Genomic DNA, 20,764 nt, shown 5'->3' on the forward strand with positions numbered 1-20,764 from the left:
GTGAGTGCAATGGCATACACCCTTATTTGCACAACCACAGCAATGTAAAGAGGTCTTAACATAACTGTATGCCAGGCACTGCCTATTTCACCCCGGAGTATGCATGTTGAAGGATCCATACAGATCTCAAGAAAGGTAAAGATCAGAAACAGACTTTGGTAAGTAACCACACTTTTAGAAAGTAATATATCATTTTTTGAAACATATCAGTGCATACTTCTTATATGAAAATATACACAATTGTATTTCATTCTCCAAAAAGGAACAATTAAAAACAAAAAAGCAAACTAGCCAAACACAATATATTAGCTGTTTTTTTTTTGTTGTCGTCATCATTTAAAATTCTTTAACGCTACACTTTGTTCAGATTACACTTTTTTTGTCTTTTTTTGTAAATGTTTTTTTCTTCATGCATTTTACACCTTTTATAGCCTTTGAGAATAAATAAGCTCCATTTTGCTTTCACGTCTCTAAAAACTGCAGCATTTTTAACTATTGTCATTTAAACCGTGCAATTTTTTTTGTTTGCAACACCCCTTTTTTAAAAAAAATGGTGTATATATATGTATATATATATATACACACACACATATATATACATATACATACATATATATATATATATATATATATATATATATATATATATAAACTAAACCCTATACAACGCAAAAAAAATCCAAATTAAAAAAAATTATACACAATGTAACTGTCAACAGTACAGATAAGCACAAGAAATAAAATTAAAAGATCAGAAACGTATTTATAGAAGCATGAAAGGAGGGTGTTGATTTCTTAGATTGTCATTCTTCTTGTTGTCTTGGGAAAATTAGGAGGAGTTGACTGGATCCTACGGTTGGTGGGGAAATAAAAGAATAATGACCCAGACAAAATAAAATAAAATAAAATAAAACAAAACCAAAACCCAAATAACCCCTCCCTGCCCCCAAAAATTATGTCACCAAAATGGTGAAATGAATGCCATTGTCAAACTCTGCCCCCCACCCCAATCGGTTCCCATCACACAGTCCCAACTTTCCCCAAATCCGTGTCGGAAGGGGAAGAGCCAGTGGATGTCAGCATCCTAACAGCCAGATTTCTGAAGATCGGCTTTGAACCTTGGCTGTGATTTTTGGAAAGGTTGTGGCTGCTTGCTGCAGTTTAATGCCATTTTGTGACTGATATAGCCCGTTACCTTGGTAGTCTCTCTCTCTCTGTGTATATGTATGTGTACCCAAGCTTGCATGTGTTTGATTTTCCAGGCTCTCAGCTCCAAGGTAGAGGTGCTGTGTTGGGATATGATGCTTAATGAGTGAAAAATAAAAGGAGGTTTCTCCTCAGGTTTGTTCTACATGGATGTTCATGCAGGTCAGACGGTTGAGTACCTGATGGCATTTGATACCTGTCAGTGGCGTTAAGCATTCAGGATCCTCTCGGACACAGGGCGCGCGGAGCACGGCAAATGACATTCCACCGTGAACCTCCCAGCGGAGGAGAAAAATGTCACTTTGCAGGAGGGTGAAGGAAAAGCGAGATGGATGAAAGATGCTCTAGCTCCTGCCTGCTTTCAAGGCGAGCCCGGGCACTGGAGCGGGAGGCCTGAAGGGTGCCCAAGTGCTGCTGAAACAGCTGGATCTGGAGTGCGGTGACGACCAGCATCCCCTGGCTCGAACGGAGCACGGTGCAGCAGTAAATTTCAAAGCACTTTGCAAAGGAGGGCAGGATCATCCGCCCCGTGTTACAGGCAGGGGAAGGGATTTACTTAAGATTACCCAGTGGTCAAACTGGCAGGAGAACCCAGACCTTTAGCATCCCAGTCCCTCTGTACTACCCGCAAGGCCTCCCAGACAGGCCACCCTGACAAGCGGGGTGAGATGCCCTCTCGAAACCAGTGACACAAAACCTGCTGCAGAGACCTGCCAAACACCCCTGAATTTGCCTCTTGCCCCTGTGGCCTTTCTAAATCCCACTCCAGGCAGCAGGTGGTGGCAGAAAAGAGGCAGCAGATCTTAACTGGGGGAAAAACGAGAATGGCATCTGAACTGGAAAATGTTTGCACAGACAAGGTGAGCCTTTCAAAACCCTTTTTTTCTTTGCAAAACAGTGGCATCAAAATTGCAAAAGCATCCGCTGGTGTGGTTCAGTGGGAATCCCCACTCTCTCCGCTGTTCAAGGTCTAGCCATGGGGCTGAAATGTATTGTACACAAAGGGCAGACACGAAGCCTGGGCGTACAGGTCTTCTGTGGGGTTTTTGCCCTGTGGTAACTGCCCATTGATTTAAAGCTTAACCTTCTGGCCCTGCAGGGTAGATAAATGGTGCAGGGTTGATCCACGGATGTGATCCAGCGTGCTGGTCTGGCCCAGTGCTCCAGATCTGGCCATACCTCAGCCTGACCCCCCACACAGGAGTCCAGCCATGGAGCAATCCCATGCAACAGCCCTGCTGCGTGCCAGCGTGATCTAGCGCCAGGCCACATCATCCAGCCTAAGGGACACATTACAGGTCTAGAAATCCAGCGGCAGGGAAGCGGCAATTTATTCTGCCAAATTTCTAGACCTGTGAACTGGATGACGTGGCCTCACCAGGCAGATTTGGCCAGTGGGCCAGAGATTGAGTATCACTGATTTAAGGAATAAAAGTCAGGGTAGAAGTTAGCTCTGGAGGGACACACTAGCAAATCTGTCCAACAAAAGCACCCAAACTCATGATCACTGGGATATTTTGATTCCCCATATCTACTTAGCAAAGCTTTAGGGCTAAAGAAGAACTGGATAAAATCTTTTGACGTGAAAAATCATCAACCAAAAAAGGCCTGCATAACAATTCACCAAAAAAGAGGGGTCTTTTTGCTTGATGTTTTTGTCCCAAAAAAGCCTTCCTTTATCATATATTCATTTATCTTTTCTTTTTGGAGGGTGTGTTTTCTTCTATCCTCTGGCAAATTTTGATCGACCAGTTTAGTGACAAAGGAAGAGTTCTTCTGAAATGGAAAACACGCTAAAAAAACAAAAAACGGTTCACTTACAAAAGTCAATAGAGCTCATCTGAAAAATTAGAATTTAAGGGGGAGAAACAACTGGAAACACCTGGTCAAAAACAACTGCAAAAGAATGAAGGACAAAAAATATATATCTTCCTATCTTGACATCATCTGACATTTTACTGAATTTGGTTTTTTGAGGGTTTTTTGGCTGTTCCCACCTCAACTGTCCCATTGCTCTTGAGGTAATTCTAGATGTTTGGAGGCCTTGGAATTAAAAAAAGATAACCCGCTGATGTCTTTCCGAAGGAGCCGGCTGCATCGGAAAACTTCTACCGTGACTTTTTCCTCTTGGAAGGGCTCTTTTGGTGGATTGTTAAGCACACCAGGAATTTGCTTGACTCCCTAGGTCAAGAAGCAACGGAGTCTTCACTGCCACCGTGTCGTGGAAAAGTCCACGACGCCGGCAAAAAGCAAACCCCTGCGCAATGCAGGGTGCAAAACAGAGAGGTCCCAGCAGGTTTTGTGGCACTGAGGGTTTACGATCTCAAGCGGAAAATAAATGTAGAGGGACAGAGGGCAGGGAGCGATGTAAATCACGGAAGATGCCAGGCCTGGGTTCTAAAGCCCAACCACCTGCCGAGGCGAGAGAAAGGTGCGACCCAGCCTCTGTCTGCAGAAGCCTCCCAAAAGCCCTTCAGTACAAGATTCCTGAGCTAACTACAACTGCATTTCCTCTCGTTTCCATTTGCTGGCTGGGGTGGAGGTGGGGAGGGGGAACCTGGGACTTGAAGACTTTTGATGGTCATAGTGATAAGAGGGACAACTCACCAGCGTCTACTAAACGGATAGGGTGGCAAGACCACAGTGTGGCATGTGGGTATAAACTAGAGTACCCATCCCACGGAGGAAAATGTCTGCTAACAAGGACTAAAGGACCCTTCTCTGGTCATTCATCACTCCATGCCCCCTCTGAGCCCAAACGGTCCTTAGAAAGGACCCGGCATATTGCATTTAGTGCTGGGGATTACGGCCAAATCCTTAGCTGGTGCGGACTAATTGTGGCTCTACTGCAGGGGTCGGCAAATTGTGGCCCACAGGCCGGATGAGACCCACCAGGGCATTCTATCTGGCCCACGGGGCCCCTAAAAAACTTAGAAAATTAATATTTATCTTCCCCTGGCTGCCTGTCATGCGGCCCTCGATGGCTTGCCAAAACTCGGTAAGCAGCCCTCCACCCCAAATAATTGCACAGCCCTGCTCTACTGCATCAGCTTGGATCAGCAGAGATCAGCTTAGATCTGGTTCTCAGGGTTCAAATATTTTGCTGGAGATTTGAAAAGTAGAAAGTGTTTGTTTCTGCTTGAGGGAGAGGCCCAGATACAAAGATGCCTTGGTGGAGGGCATTGCCACAGGTTTGGTGCAACTCCAACCCATACGCAGTGCCATGCCAAGGGCACAGACTGGTAGGCATAAGTGCCTTGGGCCTCTTTGGCCTTGAACACGTGAAGGGGTCAGGGGCAGGGGTAATCTAGAAGCAATGTGCACCCTCTCAGCTGTGCGCCCACAGGCAAGCTGGGCTCAGCTATTGCCTGGGAAGTGCAAGGGACCCACTTTGGTTTGTCCAGGGGTCAAACACCCCTGATGGGGACAGACAGACATCGATTCCAGGTGGGCACAGGCTCTTTTAAAATCAGGACAGCTTAAGTTTCCCTGGGTTAAATCATTCATGGATCCACAACCTTAGTGAACAGCCAGTAACCGGATTTTAACTAAATCCTCAGATTTCATGAATGCACAGTCAAGAAAGGAACCAGGAGGGAATCTTGTATACATCCAACAGCTCCTGGCCCGCACAGAGGCAAGCACATCACTTGTTTCATACAGCCAAGAGCTGGCTGGCCAAAGCATCACTTACCCCCATCAGACTGAGAGAGAAGTGATATTCAGAGGCTGTGAACATCAGTGGATTTGACCTAGTGAAGAAACACTGGGGGACAAGATTTTTTAAAGGCGTTTAAGCACCTTACTTCCTATTGATTTCAAGGAGAACTGCACACCTTTCTCCATAGATACCAATGGGATTTCAGGTCTGCCTCTTGCATAGCATGCATTTTTTTTACCCTGTTCCTTAAACCAGGTCATGGCTATACCAGCATCTGTTTATAACACCCAGATCAAGTCGGCTACGGACTGGGCTGCTGCCCGTAAACGATAAGCAGGCAGAGAGATGGCAATTTCCCTTGCAGAATGCATGGGCTCCTAGTCACAGGATAGTCTAAAGCTTTGGCTGAGCCGATTACAGTATATTAGGGTCAGGTCAGCACGGTGTGTGGGTGATGGTGTGGTCAGGAACAGGATAAAGATGTATGTTCTGTTCTGTCTGTGATTGGACATGTCTGTCCCAGCTATCGAGACATGAGAAACCGGTCTGAGTAGCATGTCCTGGGAGAAAGGCTGTGGGCCTCACCTGTTCATATTGCACTCACTTCTGTCCACGGAATCATTCATTAGAAATTTGAAGTCAAACACTCTGGAATTGGTCAAACTTGAAAGAAAATGCACATCCAAATGGCTGTGTTTAAAAAATGAACAAAGGGGAAATATTCTCCCAAGTTTGCAATTTCTTCCCACCCATTTAGCGACCAAGGAATAGCCTAGGGTTGAAGTTTCAAATTCCTGAATTTTGAAGATGCATATTGGGCAGAGGAAAACAGGTTTTGATGGTATTTTTGTAGGTCCCCTCCCTAGATTTGTAGACAACTATGGGACTGGGTAGAATTTTCAGAATTTGAATTATTCAATAAAATATCTGCATTTGATAGGGGAAATGACAGAAAACAATTTTTCATTAATTTTTTGCAAATTGACCTCCCTTGGTTTCAAGAGCTTCATTAAATGCCTTCAAATTTCACAATTTCAGTGACAATTTACAATTCTAATAAAACCTTTACTGAATATTCCTGAATCATTTCTTCCTGTCCCCCCCGCCCCCCCTCCCCGCAGCAATTCTAATTGATATCTGATTGGCATAAGTTTTATTTAAGGTAAGATTTAGATACTCCTTTATATTCCCCACTCCCTCCTCCTGCATCTGGCTGGTGAAATGACAATATCTGTCTTTTTTTTTTTTTTTAAGATGCAGCTTTTAACTGCATTGCATATATTTTGAAGCAATATTTCCCCTTTGTACCATTCCAGAATGCAGCAGGGACTTTGGAGGGGAAAAAACTTAGCTATTATTTGCAAAAAACTGGCAAAAATCTGATTAGTTTTGCATATCTACTGGTGGGGGCAGTTACAGTCATTAAGATTCATATGAACATCAGGAGAGTGCACTCAAATTGAAGGCTTGATTCTTATTCATCCTAGAGTCCCTTTGCAGAGGCTTGGAGGTACAGAGGGTACCCCATTAAGTGCGTATGAATTATATCTCATTCCCTGGTCAGTGAACCACATAAACCAGGGCATCTAGGCTAATCTACACCAGCTGAGGATCCAGCCCAGTCAGCTGCAATTTTGGGATGGAGATTTATTACTATTTTGGTTTAATTGGCCATTTTTCAATCCAGCTGGATTTGAAACTGGCTAAACGTAGCCAAGTCCCCGAAGCAAGATGCTCACCTGGGGACTGAGCTTTCACAGAACAGAGCTGTTTTGCCTATAACCCCTCCAGCAAAGGCAGGGGACTGCCTTTTCCTGAAAGGTCACCCACTTTGCTGCAGGAGCCCAGGGCAAGCAAAAAGATCTACCCCTGACCACTCACGAGCTAGATCAGGAGCAGAACCAAAGCACCCCAGGCTGGGGTGGCTCCCCCTGGTCTTAGGCAAGGGAGCAAATTGGATTGAGTTGGATCTGGGCTGAAGAAGGTGTACGCATGGGGAGGAGATTTTGGGCGCACAGAGCCTGGGGGATTCGGAGCTGAAATGGGCATGGCGCATGCATGTTGGTGCGTGCATCCAGGGGGCTCATGTGCACGGCACCCACAGACAACATCCTACGGATAGTTCCTCCTCTCTAACCCTTATCATCGAAGGCACTCTACTCTCAAAATTAGGTCCGGTCTGATTAGCAGGACCTGAGCCCGAGCCCTCCCTAACTCCCGGCCGCGAGTGGGCGAATGGTCACCGACAACAGCTCGAGGGCAAGCCCCTCCGGTGACTGGCTTTTTGGTGAGGTTATTTTGTCCTTTCCCTCCCTCCCCCTCCCTGCTTCCCTCCATCCTACACTGCTCTCAGCCACCGAGTGCCTTATGTACTGCATACGTTGCCTGCTGCGCTAGAATGAATGCCTACAAAAGTCCTAAAGCTAGTTCTCAGGCAGTTGATAATAAGTCCCGTCCCCCCCACCCACCCTACCCCACTGATTTGCCCCGCTGCCCCCCCTCCCATGCCCCCTCCCCACCCTGCCATGGGTAACAACCCCACCCGCTCCCCCCCTCCCTATCCCCAGGTGCGAGCACAAAGTAGCTTTGAAGAGAGCGGGGAGCTGGTTATGTTACCCAGGTGTCCAGCCGCATGCGCTTTACAGACGGGCTCTCCCCCTCGGCCTCCGTCGTGGGTCTCAGGAGACCGAGGGATGAGCTGAAGTCAGCCCGGGCGGGGTCTTCCCGCTCGTTGCCTTCATAGGAGCTGGCGTTGCTGCTGAGGCTGTCAACGGGCGAGCGGCCCGTGGGCTCGTGGCGGTTCTGGTGTGGGAAGGAGGTCAGCGGCGTGGCCGTGTTGCGCTCCCGGTTGGGCGAGACAGGCTCCGACTTGATGCTGATGTTGGGGTTGGTGTTGACAGTCAACGTGGTGGCGTGAGATAAGTGGCTCGCTTGTCTGCAGGGGAGGAAGGGTTGGAAAGGGAAGAAGGGAATGGGAGGGGAGCACAAAGGAAGAGAAAGATGGAGAGAAGGTCAAAGGTGGAGACAGGGAGAAAGAGAAATGAAGGTTATTTCCATTGTCTTGCATTAAAAAGCTTGTCTAATGACGCTCATGTAGTCTCTAGAGGTGCAGCTTGACCCTGTCTTCCAACTGACTTCGGACTAACAAAGCTAGCTACCGCGCTCTACCTTTATCCCAGCCACGCAGTTGGTCCCATAAAAGAGAGCACCCACAAAAACCCTTGCCTCTCCCATTGTTCACAGCCTCTTTGATCACAAGCCCTTCTACCCTGTTCTCTCACAGCCATTTCATTTCAAGTACAACCAGGACAAGGAGAGGGCATGGAGTTTGCAGAGCTCCCCCAGCCAGAACACGTCTCTCAAGGCCTTGTATAGGACCCTTGCCACAACACCCGTCCCCTTGGCACTCGGGGCTGGCTTTCCTGACACAATGACCCAGTTACACCACTCCGGAGAGGCCCCTGTCGTGCTGTCAAGGAGAATCAGGCAGTGAAACGTGGTGCATGAGGAATGACAGACAAGTGTCAAGCACAGGAGGCCTCTAAGGATACAGGATGCTGGTGTCAGAGGGATCACACTGACATCTCACCAAACAGCCCAGCCAGCATTGAGTGCTCCACTGATGGATGGGTGAAAGTCCCTTGTGCTTTGCAATGCCTGGGACTGGGGGCTGGGAAAGGTGGCAGAGACTTGAGCTGCGACCTCTTGCAACACCTCAAGTTACTTCCTCTGCATCTCTGCCTACCCTTTGCTCATGTTCCCAACCCCAAGAAGCATCACCTTATTGCACTCAGACCTGGGTATCAGTCCCATTCACCTGGGTGGAGGGGGAAGAATGCTCCCTGACCGGTGGCACAGACAGAGTAAATTATCCTCCACATGCATAGGTCTCTTGGAAGGAAATAAACCCCTTTCTAACTGGCTCTATTAAACTGGGCTCTTATGGACCTCTGTAAAGCGCCTGGCACTGCGTGGGCAGGAGTGCAGCTAAGGCCAAACGTGCCGCCGTCACATAAACAATAACTGATGGGCTGTGCTAACGCGTGAGTTTTCAAGAGCTCTCTGCTAAAGTGACACCAGGGTTTTCAATACCAGTAACTGAGGTTTTCTGATGTTTCTTTTCATGTGGCTTCTGTCCCTCTGCCCCCTCCTTGCACACGCAAGATCACGCCACGTGCAGAAGCAGCTCAGAAAGGAAATCTGAACTCAAAAGGCAGTTCTCTTGACTTGTTTTGCAAAATCTTTTCTGCTTTCCTGGATGCTAAAAGTCACCTAAGACAGAGAGCTGAGAAACTTCTGCAGGGAGGAGAGATTTTTAATTGCCTACAGAGGAAAACCCCCCCCGACCAAGACATCACGGAGAATATTTTGCGGTATGCTGCAGCTACTCAAAGCTGGGGGCAGTACTGAGACCTTTCTGTCGTGACAGATCCAGTTCCTACCAACTAAGCTAAAGAAGACTCTCCATTTGCTGCTAGTACTACAGGGCCCAGGACACTTTGTTCTGCCTCCATCCAGGTAGACCTCAATAGCAGCCAGTGGTCTGATTCATCCTATCCTAAGCCTATGGTCTAGATGCACTTGTATCATCCTCACTGCTTCTTGCCAGTGGGAGATATTCATAGAAGCACAGAATCATAGAAAATAAGGGTTGGAAGGGACCTCAGGAGGTCATATCTAGTCCAATCTCCTGCTCAAAGCAGGACCAGCCCCAACTACATCATCCCAGCCAAGCTTTGTTGAGCCAGGCCTTAAAAATCTCCAAGGATGGAGACACCACAACCTCTCTGGGTAGCCTTTTCCAGCACTTTACTACCTTCCTAGTGAGAAAGTTTTTCCTAATATCCAACCTCAACTTCCCTTGCTGCAATTGGAGCCCATTGCTCCTTGTCTGTCATCTGCTACCACTGAGAACAGCCCAGCTCCATCCCCTTTGCAAGCACTCTGCAGGGAGCTGAAGGCTGCTATCAAATCCCCTCTCACTCTCCTCTTCTCCAGGCTAAATAAGCCCATTTTCCCTCAACTTCTCCACATAAGTCACATGCCCCAGCTCCCAAACCATGTTCATGCAGGGAGAGAATCAGACCATAGCAGAATCCGGACACCATTCTGATAAGGTCAGGGTCAGATCTGATGTGGATCTAAACTAAGATGACCCCACTGATATTGATTTCCCCCTCCCATGGAACTGGGCTCAGGTGTGCATCCCAGGGGGTCAGGAGAAGCAAACTGTGTTCCTAAGAGGTCCCATAGATGCATCTGAATCAGGAACCGTGGGTCAGGTCGATCTAATTGTATCTAACCACCAGCTTCTAAAGCAAAAACTCCTTCCGCCCAGATAACACCCCCCTCCAATGCACCACCCTCCTTTGCACCATCAAGGACAGAGGGAGGTCATGCACGCCTGCACAGGCAAGGCTCCTGCCTGCTCTGCTGGGAAGGCTGCCTGAGTGTCAGATGTGCAGCGCTCGAGCAGACCCTGGGTCTAACAGATCTGGCAGGCTGCCTGCAGCTGCAGTCAGCTCTTCCCCCTTGGTGAGTCACAATGCACCTGCTGGGGAAGCGCGCGCACATGTGTGTGTGTGTAGATCTGATCCTGGATCCAAAGTTCGTGTGCCTCCAGATCTGATCCTGTATCTAAAGTGTGCATGTGTAGATCTGATCCTATATCCAAAGTGTGTGTGCAGATCTGATCCTGTATTCATAGTGTGTGTGCGTGTGTGCACGTGTGTGCATGCGTATGTGTTCAAAAGAACTGCCATTTACTGGGTCAGACCAAAGGTCCATTTTGCCCTCTCTCCTGTATCCCACCATGGCAAAGAGCAGATGATGAAAAGAAGTGACCTGGGTCTGAGTAGGGTGTTTCCTTCGTTCCTCTTTCCCTTCCAGCCTCCAGCAGTGAAGGTCCAGGAATGTCTGATTCAGAGGCTGCCCCCCTCACTCCCGTGCTCAACAGCTACTGATGCCCCCTTCCCTCCAAGAATATGTCCACTCCCCTTTTGAATCTGGTTAAAGTGTCAGCTTCCACTGCATCCTGTGACGGTGAGTGCCACATATTAATTACACGCTGGGTGAAAAAGAACTTCCTTGTGTTGAACTCACTACCTACTAGTTTCATTTTCATAGTTCTTATATTGTGAGAAGCAGTAAATAATAGATCCCTATTTCCTTTCTCTTCACCATTTAGTATTTTGTAAACCTTGGTCCGGTCGCCGCCCCTCAAGGGTCTCTTTTCTAAACTGAACAGACCTAGCCCCTTTATCCCTCCTCACCTGGAAGCCCCTCCATACTGCTGAACATCCTTGTTGCCCTTCTTTGGATCTTCTCTAGTTCTTCTATATCCTTTTTGAGATGTGGGGACCAGATTTGGGTGCTGTATTCGAGGTGTGGATGCACCACAGATTTATAAAGGGGCATTGTGATAATTTCAGTTTTGTTCACAATTCCCTTCTTAATCATCCCCAACATGTTGCTTGCCTTTTTGATGGCTGTAGGACAGGGGGTGTCTTTAAGAGAAAAAGCCACCTCTAGAGTTAAGGCACTGGGCAAAGGCAAAGATGGAAGACCCAAGTTGCTTCGAGGTGGCCTGGCATCAATGCTTCTGAAAACAGTTCCCAGTGTGAACGCTCTACTCCAGACTAGAGGTGGGTTTTCCTCCAGAACAATCACCCACTTTGGATGTGCACCAGTGATTCTGTGATCTCTATTCCCTCCCCTTCCAGAGGGTCCACACAGAGAATTAATTCAACATAGCGCTCATGAAACACTTTCTTCCCACCATTTAGACATGCCCTGAATGTTTCCGGGGCCTTAGGTCCCCAGCTGCAAAGCTGGGATAAATAATCTCTTTCTTTGGGTATTCAGACTGCAAGATATTTGAGGCAGGGACCGTCTCACCCCACAAGTCTGCACAGCACCTCAGACACCACAGCCGTGACTGTCTCCGGGGTGTTCCCTGATATAATGACAGGGTTCAGATATAGAAGTCAGTGGAGGCCAGGGCTGGTCTGAGTTGGCTCTGCGTGGGGACACGGGCTGCCCACAATGTTTGAAGAGCCTGGCTGCTATTCAATCTTGGGGAAGGACACAAACCCATCTTAATTGATAGTGCTATTTCCAGCCTGCAGTGGGATGTGGAACAGGACTTCAGTGTTACCCAACAGTGGGGCAACGCATCAAGTTCCACCAGTTCTGCCCGTGGGTGGGATCAACCCCAGCGGGGCCTCAGACATTTTACTTTCCTCTTGCAATGACACGTGGATCCGGGGCTGGTCAGAAATGTTCTGTTGCAAGGGCTGCCCGTGACAAAAGTGGGGTTTTAGCTGCTTGGCTTCTTTTTAGGTGGGGCAAAAAAGAAATACTTCCTTTTGGGGAGCTGGAAAACCATGCTCGCTCAATGCCTCACGGAAGCTGCTAGCCAACTTCCTTAAGTCCCCATTTTCAAGGCCCCCCTAGCCAGATCTCCCCCACAGTGTACCAGCATCTCCGGACTCCCACAGTGCAAGTTTTCACTGAAAAGTCCATTTTTTCCCACACATGACAAAGGTCCTTTTCTCCAACCATGTCTTCGTAGAGCCTCCCCACTTTGGGCCTCAGCATCATGTATCCAGAGCAGAGCAAATGCAACCAAAAACAAAGTTTCCCCAATGACTTCACATTTCAGGGTAAGCACTTGAGATGCCCAGGAGGCAGCATGGATTAGAAATCAACCCTCTCCAATACGAAGGCAATAAAAATACGCTGGCCTTGCCAAACAGGACATTTTACCACACCTTAAACTCTCCTATGAAATATGAATTTTCATTTCTACCTGGGAGAACTTTTATAATCTTTTCTCTTATGCCTGATGAAGGGTGCTTGTGCCTGAAAGTTTGCAATTAAAGACTTTTTTTGCAAAAATCTAGTTGGTCTAATAAAAGACATCACCTCTACCATGAGTTCGGATTCCTGTTCTTCTCAAGCACTTCCAGAGAAAAACCTCACAGCATCTTACCAGAGGCACTGCCGGGAAGCTCAGTTGAGTCAGGACTGATTCTGCCTTGACTACATGTGACCTCGAGAAGTCCCTTCCAGCCTGACTTTCCTATCAGCCTATGAATCCTGTGATCATTTCAAAACCTGGGGCAGTGCTGGCTGCTATGGTGCCAATCACCATAGTGCAAATCAGACACTGTTGCGGTCATGGCTTTTTTTGTGGCTTCCTACAAAAGCTACCCAGGCCCCCTCCCAGTGTCTGACACTCTGTGGGCTACATCCATAATAGTCTCCTTGTTTTAAATGAGGAGGACAGTGAGACTCAAGAGGGGGAATATGACTTGGCTTCCAGGGGCAAGTCAGGATTGGTACCCAGGCATCCTAGCTTCTCCTAACCCCTTTGCTCCCCGACCTGTTCCAGCCAACACCTCTATCAACCCCCCGCCCCTGTAGTGACCCAGGCCCCCGCTTCACTTACATTAAGTTGCTTAGCGATACAGGAACCAGGTGTTGCTGCTGCTGCTGTTGCTGCTGCTGGGGTGGCTGTTGCTGTTGGGGCTGTGGCTGCTGTGGCTGTTGGGGCTGTTGCTGCTGTGGCTGTTGTTGCTGCTGCGGCTGTTGCTGCTGCTGTTGCTGCCAGGCGGAGATATTGCCCAGCGATAATCCACCCGGAGAACTGAATGCCGGCAGCGACGACAACTCGGCACTGGTCAGCTGATAATCTGAAAGGGAAGCCAGGCCAGCACCATGAGAGGGGTGGGATAACAGCCTTCAAATACCCAAAGGGTGACTGTAGAGAGGATGGAGATGGGCTTTTCTCTTGGTCGCAAGGGACAAGGCTAGGTGCAACAGCCTCAAGGTGCCACAGAGAAAATTAAGCAGGAGATAAAGAGGAACTTGCTGAGGATAAGGATGGTCAAGAGTTGGAACGGGCTACCTGGAGAAGTGGAAATGTCCAAAAGGCTCACAACACAGTCAAGCAGATCTGACTATCTACTTTAATAGACTGCAGAGGACTGGATTGCACATGCATGCTCATACATGCAGATATAGATACGGACTGTATCTGCTGTACAGCTGTAGTACACAAACACAATTACATGTACATGCACTGAAACCAGTGTTTGTGAAATCCAGCAGAGGGCAGTGGCCCAGAGACACACATATTGGCAGGCATGAGTGTGCAAACACACACACACACGGATTGCCAGTACAGTAGTACACAGCAAGTAGCAACTCGTACCCATACACACTCAGACCCTCTTTCCCTTCAATGCACTATCATGGCACATCCACATTGAGCACAGACACACGGATTGCACGCCATGCATGCAATGGTTCATGCACAGCCACATACACACAGCAGAGGGCAGCAGCATATATGCACATGGGTGCACATGCTTAGCCAACATATTCCTTTCCGTATAGGTCATTGAACATCGCTTGCACCCTACAGCTGAGCTGAGCAACAGAGAGGAAACGGAAGCAGGAAATCAAAGGAAACATCCCGTCGCGTAGCATTAGCTCATAGCTGAACCAAAGCTTGGCCTGTTTCTCAATGCAGCAATCAGTGTCGTGGGTTTGAGCAGTGCCTGATGTTGTTATGAAAGCTCTCCCAGACACCCAGCCTGACAGAAGCTGCAGCTGGATGTTGGCTTTTCCGCTGTTTGATATCAGCTGGGCTGTGGCTCTCATGAAGTTCGCAGGATCACATGGCACGGCCCCTGCTCCTTAGCTCTGCTACCCACCTCCTCCCTCATCCAGCTCAGAGCTCCTCTCATGCCTTCCAGCTCCCAGAAGAGTGAGTTGTCTCCTTATTCCTAACACCCTGGAGCTCACCACATCTCTGTGCCAGGTGCTGTACAAGCACAGGATCAGAGGCAATAGATGAAGCTTGCAAAGAGTGCGAGGGGGAACAACCTGCCTCAGCTCAGGGGCTGGCTGCTAATCCTGATACTGGAAACCAGAGCCAGCCGCAACCCCTTTCTCTGCCATTACAAATGCTTGCTCTTCCACACTCCCTGGTATACTTGTACCCCAGGGGGCCCTTGAGGGGCATGAGGTCTCCTCTCCCTTGGTGCTCAGTCCCTCCACATGGCCTGCTTGGACCTTTCCAACCAGTGGCTTTTTCGAAGATTCGCATTAAAAGGACACCACGGGCAGCACCACCCAGAACCCAGGCCCATATTGCATGGAGGGTGGGGTACGTTATTCCAGGAAACAATCGAGCTGGGTCGGATGCTGTCCCTAGGCGGTTCCCCCATACTGTCTCCTCCAGTCTGATGCACACACAATAGATCCCAAATACCCGAGCATGAGCGACCGGCTCATCGCACTCCTCCCTCCCCCTCACTGTCATGCTGGGCGTTTATGGTTTCTGTCTTCCCCACCCCAACGGGGACAAACGTGCCTGCAGCCGCAGCACACAAGGAGATGGCTGCAGGGGACCTGAACCGCTGCCAGAGCTGGAGGGTGCGGCCCCAATCCGCCCGGCAGAGAGGCCCGGGACTGGGTTCTCTGGTTTGGCAGCCCCTGATGCCCTCGGGGTGTGACGGGCCTCACTGCAGCCAGAATGAGGAGACGGATCTGGATTCTGTCCGCTAGGAGCTTCCAACAGCCCACCTCGAGTGAGGCTTATAGACCAGGCACTAGGAAAGACGCAGGACACGCACCAAGCAGTGCTCTGCACAGGCTACCTGAGTTCCAGGTACAGGCCACCCCATGTCCCCTGGGGCTGTCATTTAAGCCCGCACCAGAGAATGAATCGGACACCTCCAAAACTGGAATCACGGATCTCTAGAGCTTTAACCAAACACCAAGCTGTGGAGGTCTCATCCTCTGGGTACAGCAGCATATGCACAGAAGCTGCAAATGATGCATGAAGTGCAGGGTAGTTGGAGAGCCAGAGCTCCAGTAACCCAGCTCTTTCCTGCCCCTCATTCCATGCCAAGCACCTCTGTTTCACTTAAATGTGCATATTCATATCTCCGCTTCCTCAACACAAGCAGGAGGAAGCCTGGGCGTCTTAGAGCACCTGGGTCTGATTTCCACCTACAGTCACTGCACCAACCAACTGCTCAGCCCCTCTGCTAATCTGATTCAATGGCAGGGAGAGGTGGAGCGGTCTCCCAAAGGAAATAACATCACCTCCAGCTTTTAGGACTTCCTTCCAGCCATGTGTCTGTGCATCCTGTCTGCTGGGGGCTAGATCCCCCAGCTGCTGTTGCCCCAATGATCCACTGGCTTATATGAACTCGGGATATATTTGGCATTGTCAAGGAGTGGAAGGAAAAACCCCACTGGTGTTGGACTGCAAAGGCTGTGGGGCAGGGTCTGGCTCTTGCTATAGGCACAAACAGACTAAATAGTTATGCTAGTGGAAAAAGGAGTTGGGAGGAAACGTACCACAGCTCAACTGAACCTGCTGTAACCGCTTCATCTGTCTGCTCTATCCCATGGTAAATGGAAGCTAATCCAGTCATTTGCCACTTATTTCATTCTGGGATAAAATCACTGCAGCTTAGTATCCCCTACCGAAGGGCAGGAGAGGACAGACAGAGCATTTACAGAACATCAGATGTTCACTCAAAAGCAGTAAATCTCTCCCCACACACTTTGATGCAGGACAACTCTTCATCCATCCACATCCTTTGTGAGAGCACAGCAGCTGGCAAAATGTGCTCCTGATTTCAGTGGGGTTCTCTCTGCCCTAGTCATAGCACTAATGGTCATTTAATAGCATCTCTGCTCTCAGGCCCAAGGGTCAGACAAGAAGGGCCCCATGCCAGCATATTTTGCTTTTTGCAAGGGCAAAAGAAACAGGTTCAAAATCTATCCTACTGCAGGACCGTTTCCAACTGAACACCTACTGCAAGCATTTTGGCAGGGTCTAAGCCAGTGCTTCTCAACTTTTTTAAACTCAAGGCACCCCTTGGAAAATGCCAGCACTTAGTTTCCACTGTATTTTGTCTATAGAAAAATACTAGAGTAATTCTGCTGTTGCAAAGAACACAAGAGAGACCAAAACAGGTCATTTTTAACACTCCAGATTCCTTTAAAATCTCTGGGCTTACTTTGTGAACTATGTTCGCACACTTAACAGTGCTAACACTGTGTGAAACCCTGCGGCACCTTTAAAAGGCTCTCAGGGTACCCCTGGTTGAGACTCACTGGTCCAAACCTTGTGCTGGATCCTCTGCCCAAGGCTGGGTTCCTCACAAGAAGCCTTCTAGTCACATCTGAACACAAACCTGTTGGGCAACACCTATTAATTACAGAAGGTGTTTCCAACACGCCTATTCCGCATTCTTCCAGACAGACAGCTTTGCAACAACATTTTTATCTGACAGTCTATGAGCAGATGTCAAAATGAGTTATACAGGAAACTAACCAGCCCTGAAGTCTGCACGAGCTTTTGACAGGTTTCATCTGTGTGATCCCTTTAGAGCAGACAGGTATCCTATAGCTTCCCTATTCCTTCCTTGTCCCCATCAGCTAGAAACTGATTTACGCCCAGAAACAGGATGGCTCATCTTCCTTCCAGACATCCTGGGTCTAACAATCATTTACTTCAAGTTCCTTATACAACTTCTCCGAAGTAGGTGTGACTGCAATTAGCATCCACTTTATGGATATCATTCCCTGCCCTGGCACAACAGGGCCACAGGATGAGTAAAAATCATGTCCTCAAGATCCTTGTGGATATAACAGGGGATATCCCCATTGTCCCTATACATATCCCTGGCTTCGCTTTGATCCTGCTAAGGCATTTATTTCCACAGGCTGATTATGCTTCAGTCTCAGTAGGCAGGACAGTTCCAGGGAGGTTGCTCTTACCTGTGTTGTAAGCCGTGGGCATGGCAGAGAAAGGCAGGCCCTGTGTCAGCAAACTCGGGGTGGCCACTGAGACGACTGGTGTGGTTAAAGAATGAGTCGCTTGTGAGACCCCTAACCGCTGCGTGTTCTGCTGCAGAAGCAAAAGGAGAAGCAGTTAGAGCCCTGGAGGGTTGGGGTTTCCAATGGCTGCTGGGTTTCTTCCACCTGCCTCTGAAGCAGTCAGCACTGGGCAGAGACAGACAGAGGATGTTTAAATTCAGGTGAGTCTGATCCAGTTCAGCAATCCCGGTACACAGTGAAGTAACGGATCATGCAATGTTGCAGCACGTGGGTTAGTTTCTCAGGACACCCATGCAATCTATTGGACAAACTAGTTTTGTCTAAAATGCAAAAAACTTAAGTCCCTTTGGCTACCGTTGGGGAATCGAAATGCAATGGGTAAAGCCCACGGGGATATTATACCAGAATAAGGGAGGGCGTGCATTTAAGGTGCTCTCACAATTCTGAATCACTCATGTGGGCATGGTCACTCTGGCTTGCAAACTGGAGCCACTTAAATCAGAATAAAAACAGGATCTCTTATTCCAGTTTATCAGCATCCACATAGAGCAGAACAGCTGGTTTCCCAACTGCTATTGCAGTCCATTTCCCTGTGCAAACACGCTCTTAGCAAGGCAGAGATATTGTGCTGACCCCCAGTACCTGAATGAATGTGACCCCTGTGCCCTATTTGCTAAAAATCAATGCCCACCCCAGGGACCTCTCTGATGCAGAGAGACACACTGTGCCTCTCCAAACAGTGCCCTCTTTCAAGGGGAAAGGAATCTCTTTCCCCTTAAAGCCTCTCTCTGGAGGTCCCTGAAAGCACAAAGCCCTTTCACACTGCTCTTGCAAGGAAAAAAAATGGGGGGGAAGGTGGGAGACAGATCTTGAAGTAGGCCTGAGCCCAAAATCTTATGGTAAGCAAGAATTGATCCCCAAATGCCAGGGCCATGAAACAGCAGCTTGCTTACAGCTAATGATTTCATGCTACGCCGGCTTGCAGTAAGCAACAGTCTCAGGCCCTATTCATGCAGGTAAAACCTGTTGACATTTGAATGCTTTCCCACTCCCCCGTGTCACTCTAACACCCATGCAGGTTGCTAACTGTTCCAAGTTAGCAGTCATTCAAGATTATAATAAAGTCAGGCACATGCTCCTGAGTGAAGCTGCTTATCAGGGTAGGCTCAGTGGATGGTTATTGCTCTATGCTTTAGGAGACAGATTCTCAGTGTAAATCGAAGGAATAGGGTGGCATATCTTTAAAGACACAGCAAACCCTCTAGTAGTGCTCATGGTGTTCGACGGCTGCCAGGAGCGCACCCACTACATTAGCAGGGGCTGAAGCTGCTGGCAAAGGGTTAAGTGGATTGTGCTGCCTGACTCACGGAGGGGCAGGTGACTCATCCTCCCTGCTGTGTACAAGGAGGTGGGAGTAGCTGTTTAGAGAGACAGAGAGGATCTCGGGTGTAGGCTGGGCAATCTGGAAGGAGAGTCTGGGGAGCTGAACCGTGTGTTAGCAGAGCCAAACGCAGGCAGGAGGAGTGTTTGCACTCAAAGGGATGAGTCTGGAGCACTGCAAAAATATGGCCACCTTGCCTTGAAAGAGCTCGCAGTGCTCTGCTAAGGAAGGCAGGATCCTTAGCCCTGCTCCACAGGAGCAAAATGGGGAGCGCCAAGGAAGTCACCTGCAGGCCAGTGGTAGCTACACCCAAGGCTGCCAAGCTCCATCCACTCAGTCATGCTGCCACCTCGCCAGGAAGGAAAGCCTCTGTGCCACTCCCCTTTGAAGAACCCCCAAACCCCTGGTCCTGAGTACCCCCCCACACACACTTTTAATGATGCCTTACAACCTTTCCTAGATGTGGCCACCCTGTCAGCCCCACTTGCCCTGCACCACAACAGTGTTAGCACAGAGGAGCAGTGATTGCTGCAAACAAGGTGACACTCCAAGCTGGGCAGTCATGAGAAGGAGACCAGGGGCCAGGAGACCAAATCATGCATGGAGACCAGGGTATAGGAGCAAACTCAAAGGCCAGCTACTTCCAACTAAAGCAAGCAACGAGCTTCTGAATGTGCCCAGAACCCGATCTAGTTCCTACCTCTCATTTTAGCAATAAGGGGCCGTAGAAAAACTGACATGGCTTCACTGCAGCTAGCAGGGCAGACTCAGGGGTGTAAATTGTTTTTGACATCAATGGGTTACAGCTCAACAGCTGGGGTAAGTCAGCTTCATAGAGGTGAAGGTGTAAATCAGGGATGCTGTTTTACACTCAGGGCAGCTACAGCCCACTAAGGTTTATGCTTTTCCCTAAAACACAGTGTCCCAGAGCCCGATTCCCCATTTCAATGCAACCTCTTGGCATTGCCAGAGTAGCATACAGGGGTAAATAAGACTCAGGACCCCTCAGTTAAACCCCAGCCCTCCAGAGTGTGTGTGTGTTGGGGGGGGGGGGAAGGGTAGAGTTACAGGATCATCCTGACATTCGTGTTAAACCAAACAGACTCATGACATGTTGGGACACACAGACACAGCAAGGGAACTCACCAGAGCCAAGTGGTCCTCCGTCTGCATGCACAAGAACAGAAAGAAAGCCAATGGGTACCGTTATGTTGGCAGCTCTTCCCAACCCAGCACCAGAGGCTCATGGACAACAAGCGCCCTCTTTTACCATCACAGCTTTGCTGCCATAGGTGCATGGAAGTCTCTCACTGACAGCCATGCCAGCAAAGACCCCCATGGAGATGGGCACAAGGCCAGGCAAACCTGTCCTTTTCCTGGGAGAGCTGATGTAAGCCAACTCTTTTGCTGGCACTGCCAGGAAAGCTCTATTAATGCTGGCAGGCCCTTTCAAATACAGATTAGCCCAGTGAGGAAAAACGTGCCTTTCTTTTAAGTCAAAGTTAGCTAATGGCGAGGTCTTGACTGCAGAGTTAATGTGAATTCTCACACCTGGAGTCAGCAGACTTGGGAGTGACCGCGTTGGTGATGGTGGCACCGCAAAATATTGCAGCAGAAATTCAGTTGTCAGGCAAACTTCAAGTGTG

At 48.8% G+C, this 20,764-nt stretch overlaps 1 protein-coding gene across 6 annotated transcripts in view; it reads right to left on the reverse strand.

Moving 5' to 3' along the window:
* Positions 1 to 7,414: 7,414 nt before the first annotated feature.
* Positions 7,415 to 20,764, reverse strand: part of MEF2D (myocyte enhancer factor 2D) — a 108,985-nt gene continuing 95,635 nt past the window's right edge. For 4 of the 6 annotated variants that reach the window (XM_019484844.2, XM_019484842.2, XM_059718010.1 and 1 more), the window contains 4 exons: positions 20,265 to 20,285; positions 17,678 to 17,807; positions 13,320 to 13,563; positions 7,415 to 7,802 (listed from right to left, as the gene is read on the reverse strand). In XM_019484844.2, coding sequence (XP_019340389.1) covers positions 7,475 to 7,802; positions 13,320 to 13,563; positions 17,678 to 17,807; positions 20,265 to 20,285 — 723 coding nt within the window. In that variant the 3' untranslated portion in view covers positions 7,415 to 7,474. The remainder of the gene's footprint in view (positions 7,803 to 13,319; positions 13,564 to 17,677; positions 17,808 to 20,264; positions 20,286 to 20,764) is intronic. The other 2 variants (XM_019484847.2, XM_019484846.2) reach the window with 2 other exon arrangements.

The sequence above is a fragment of the Alligator mississippiensis genome, chromosome 15 (genome assembly GCF_030867095.1).
Source record: "Alligator mississippiensis isolate rAllMis1 chromosome 15, rAllMis1, whole genome shotgun sequence".
Taxonomy (NCBI): Eukaryota; Metazoa; Chordata; order Crocodylia; family Alligatoridae; genus Alligator; species Alligator mississippiensis.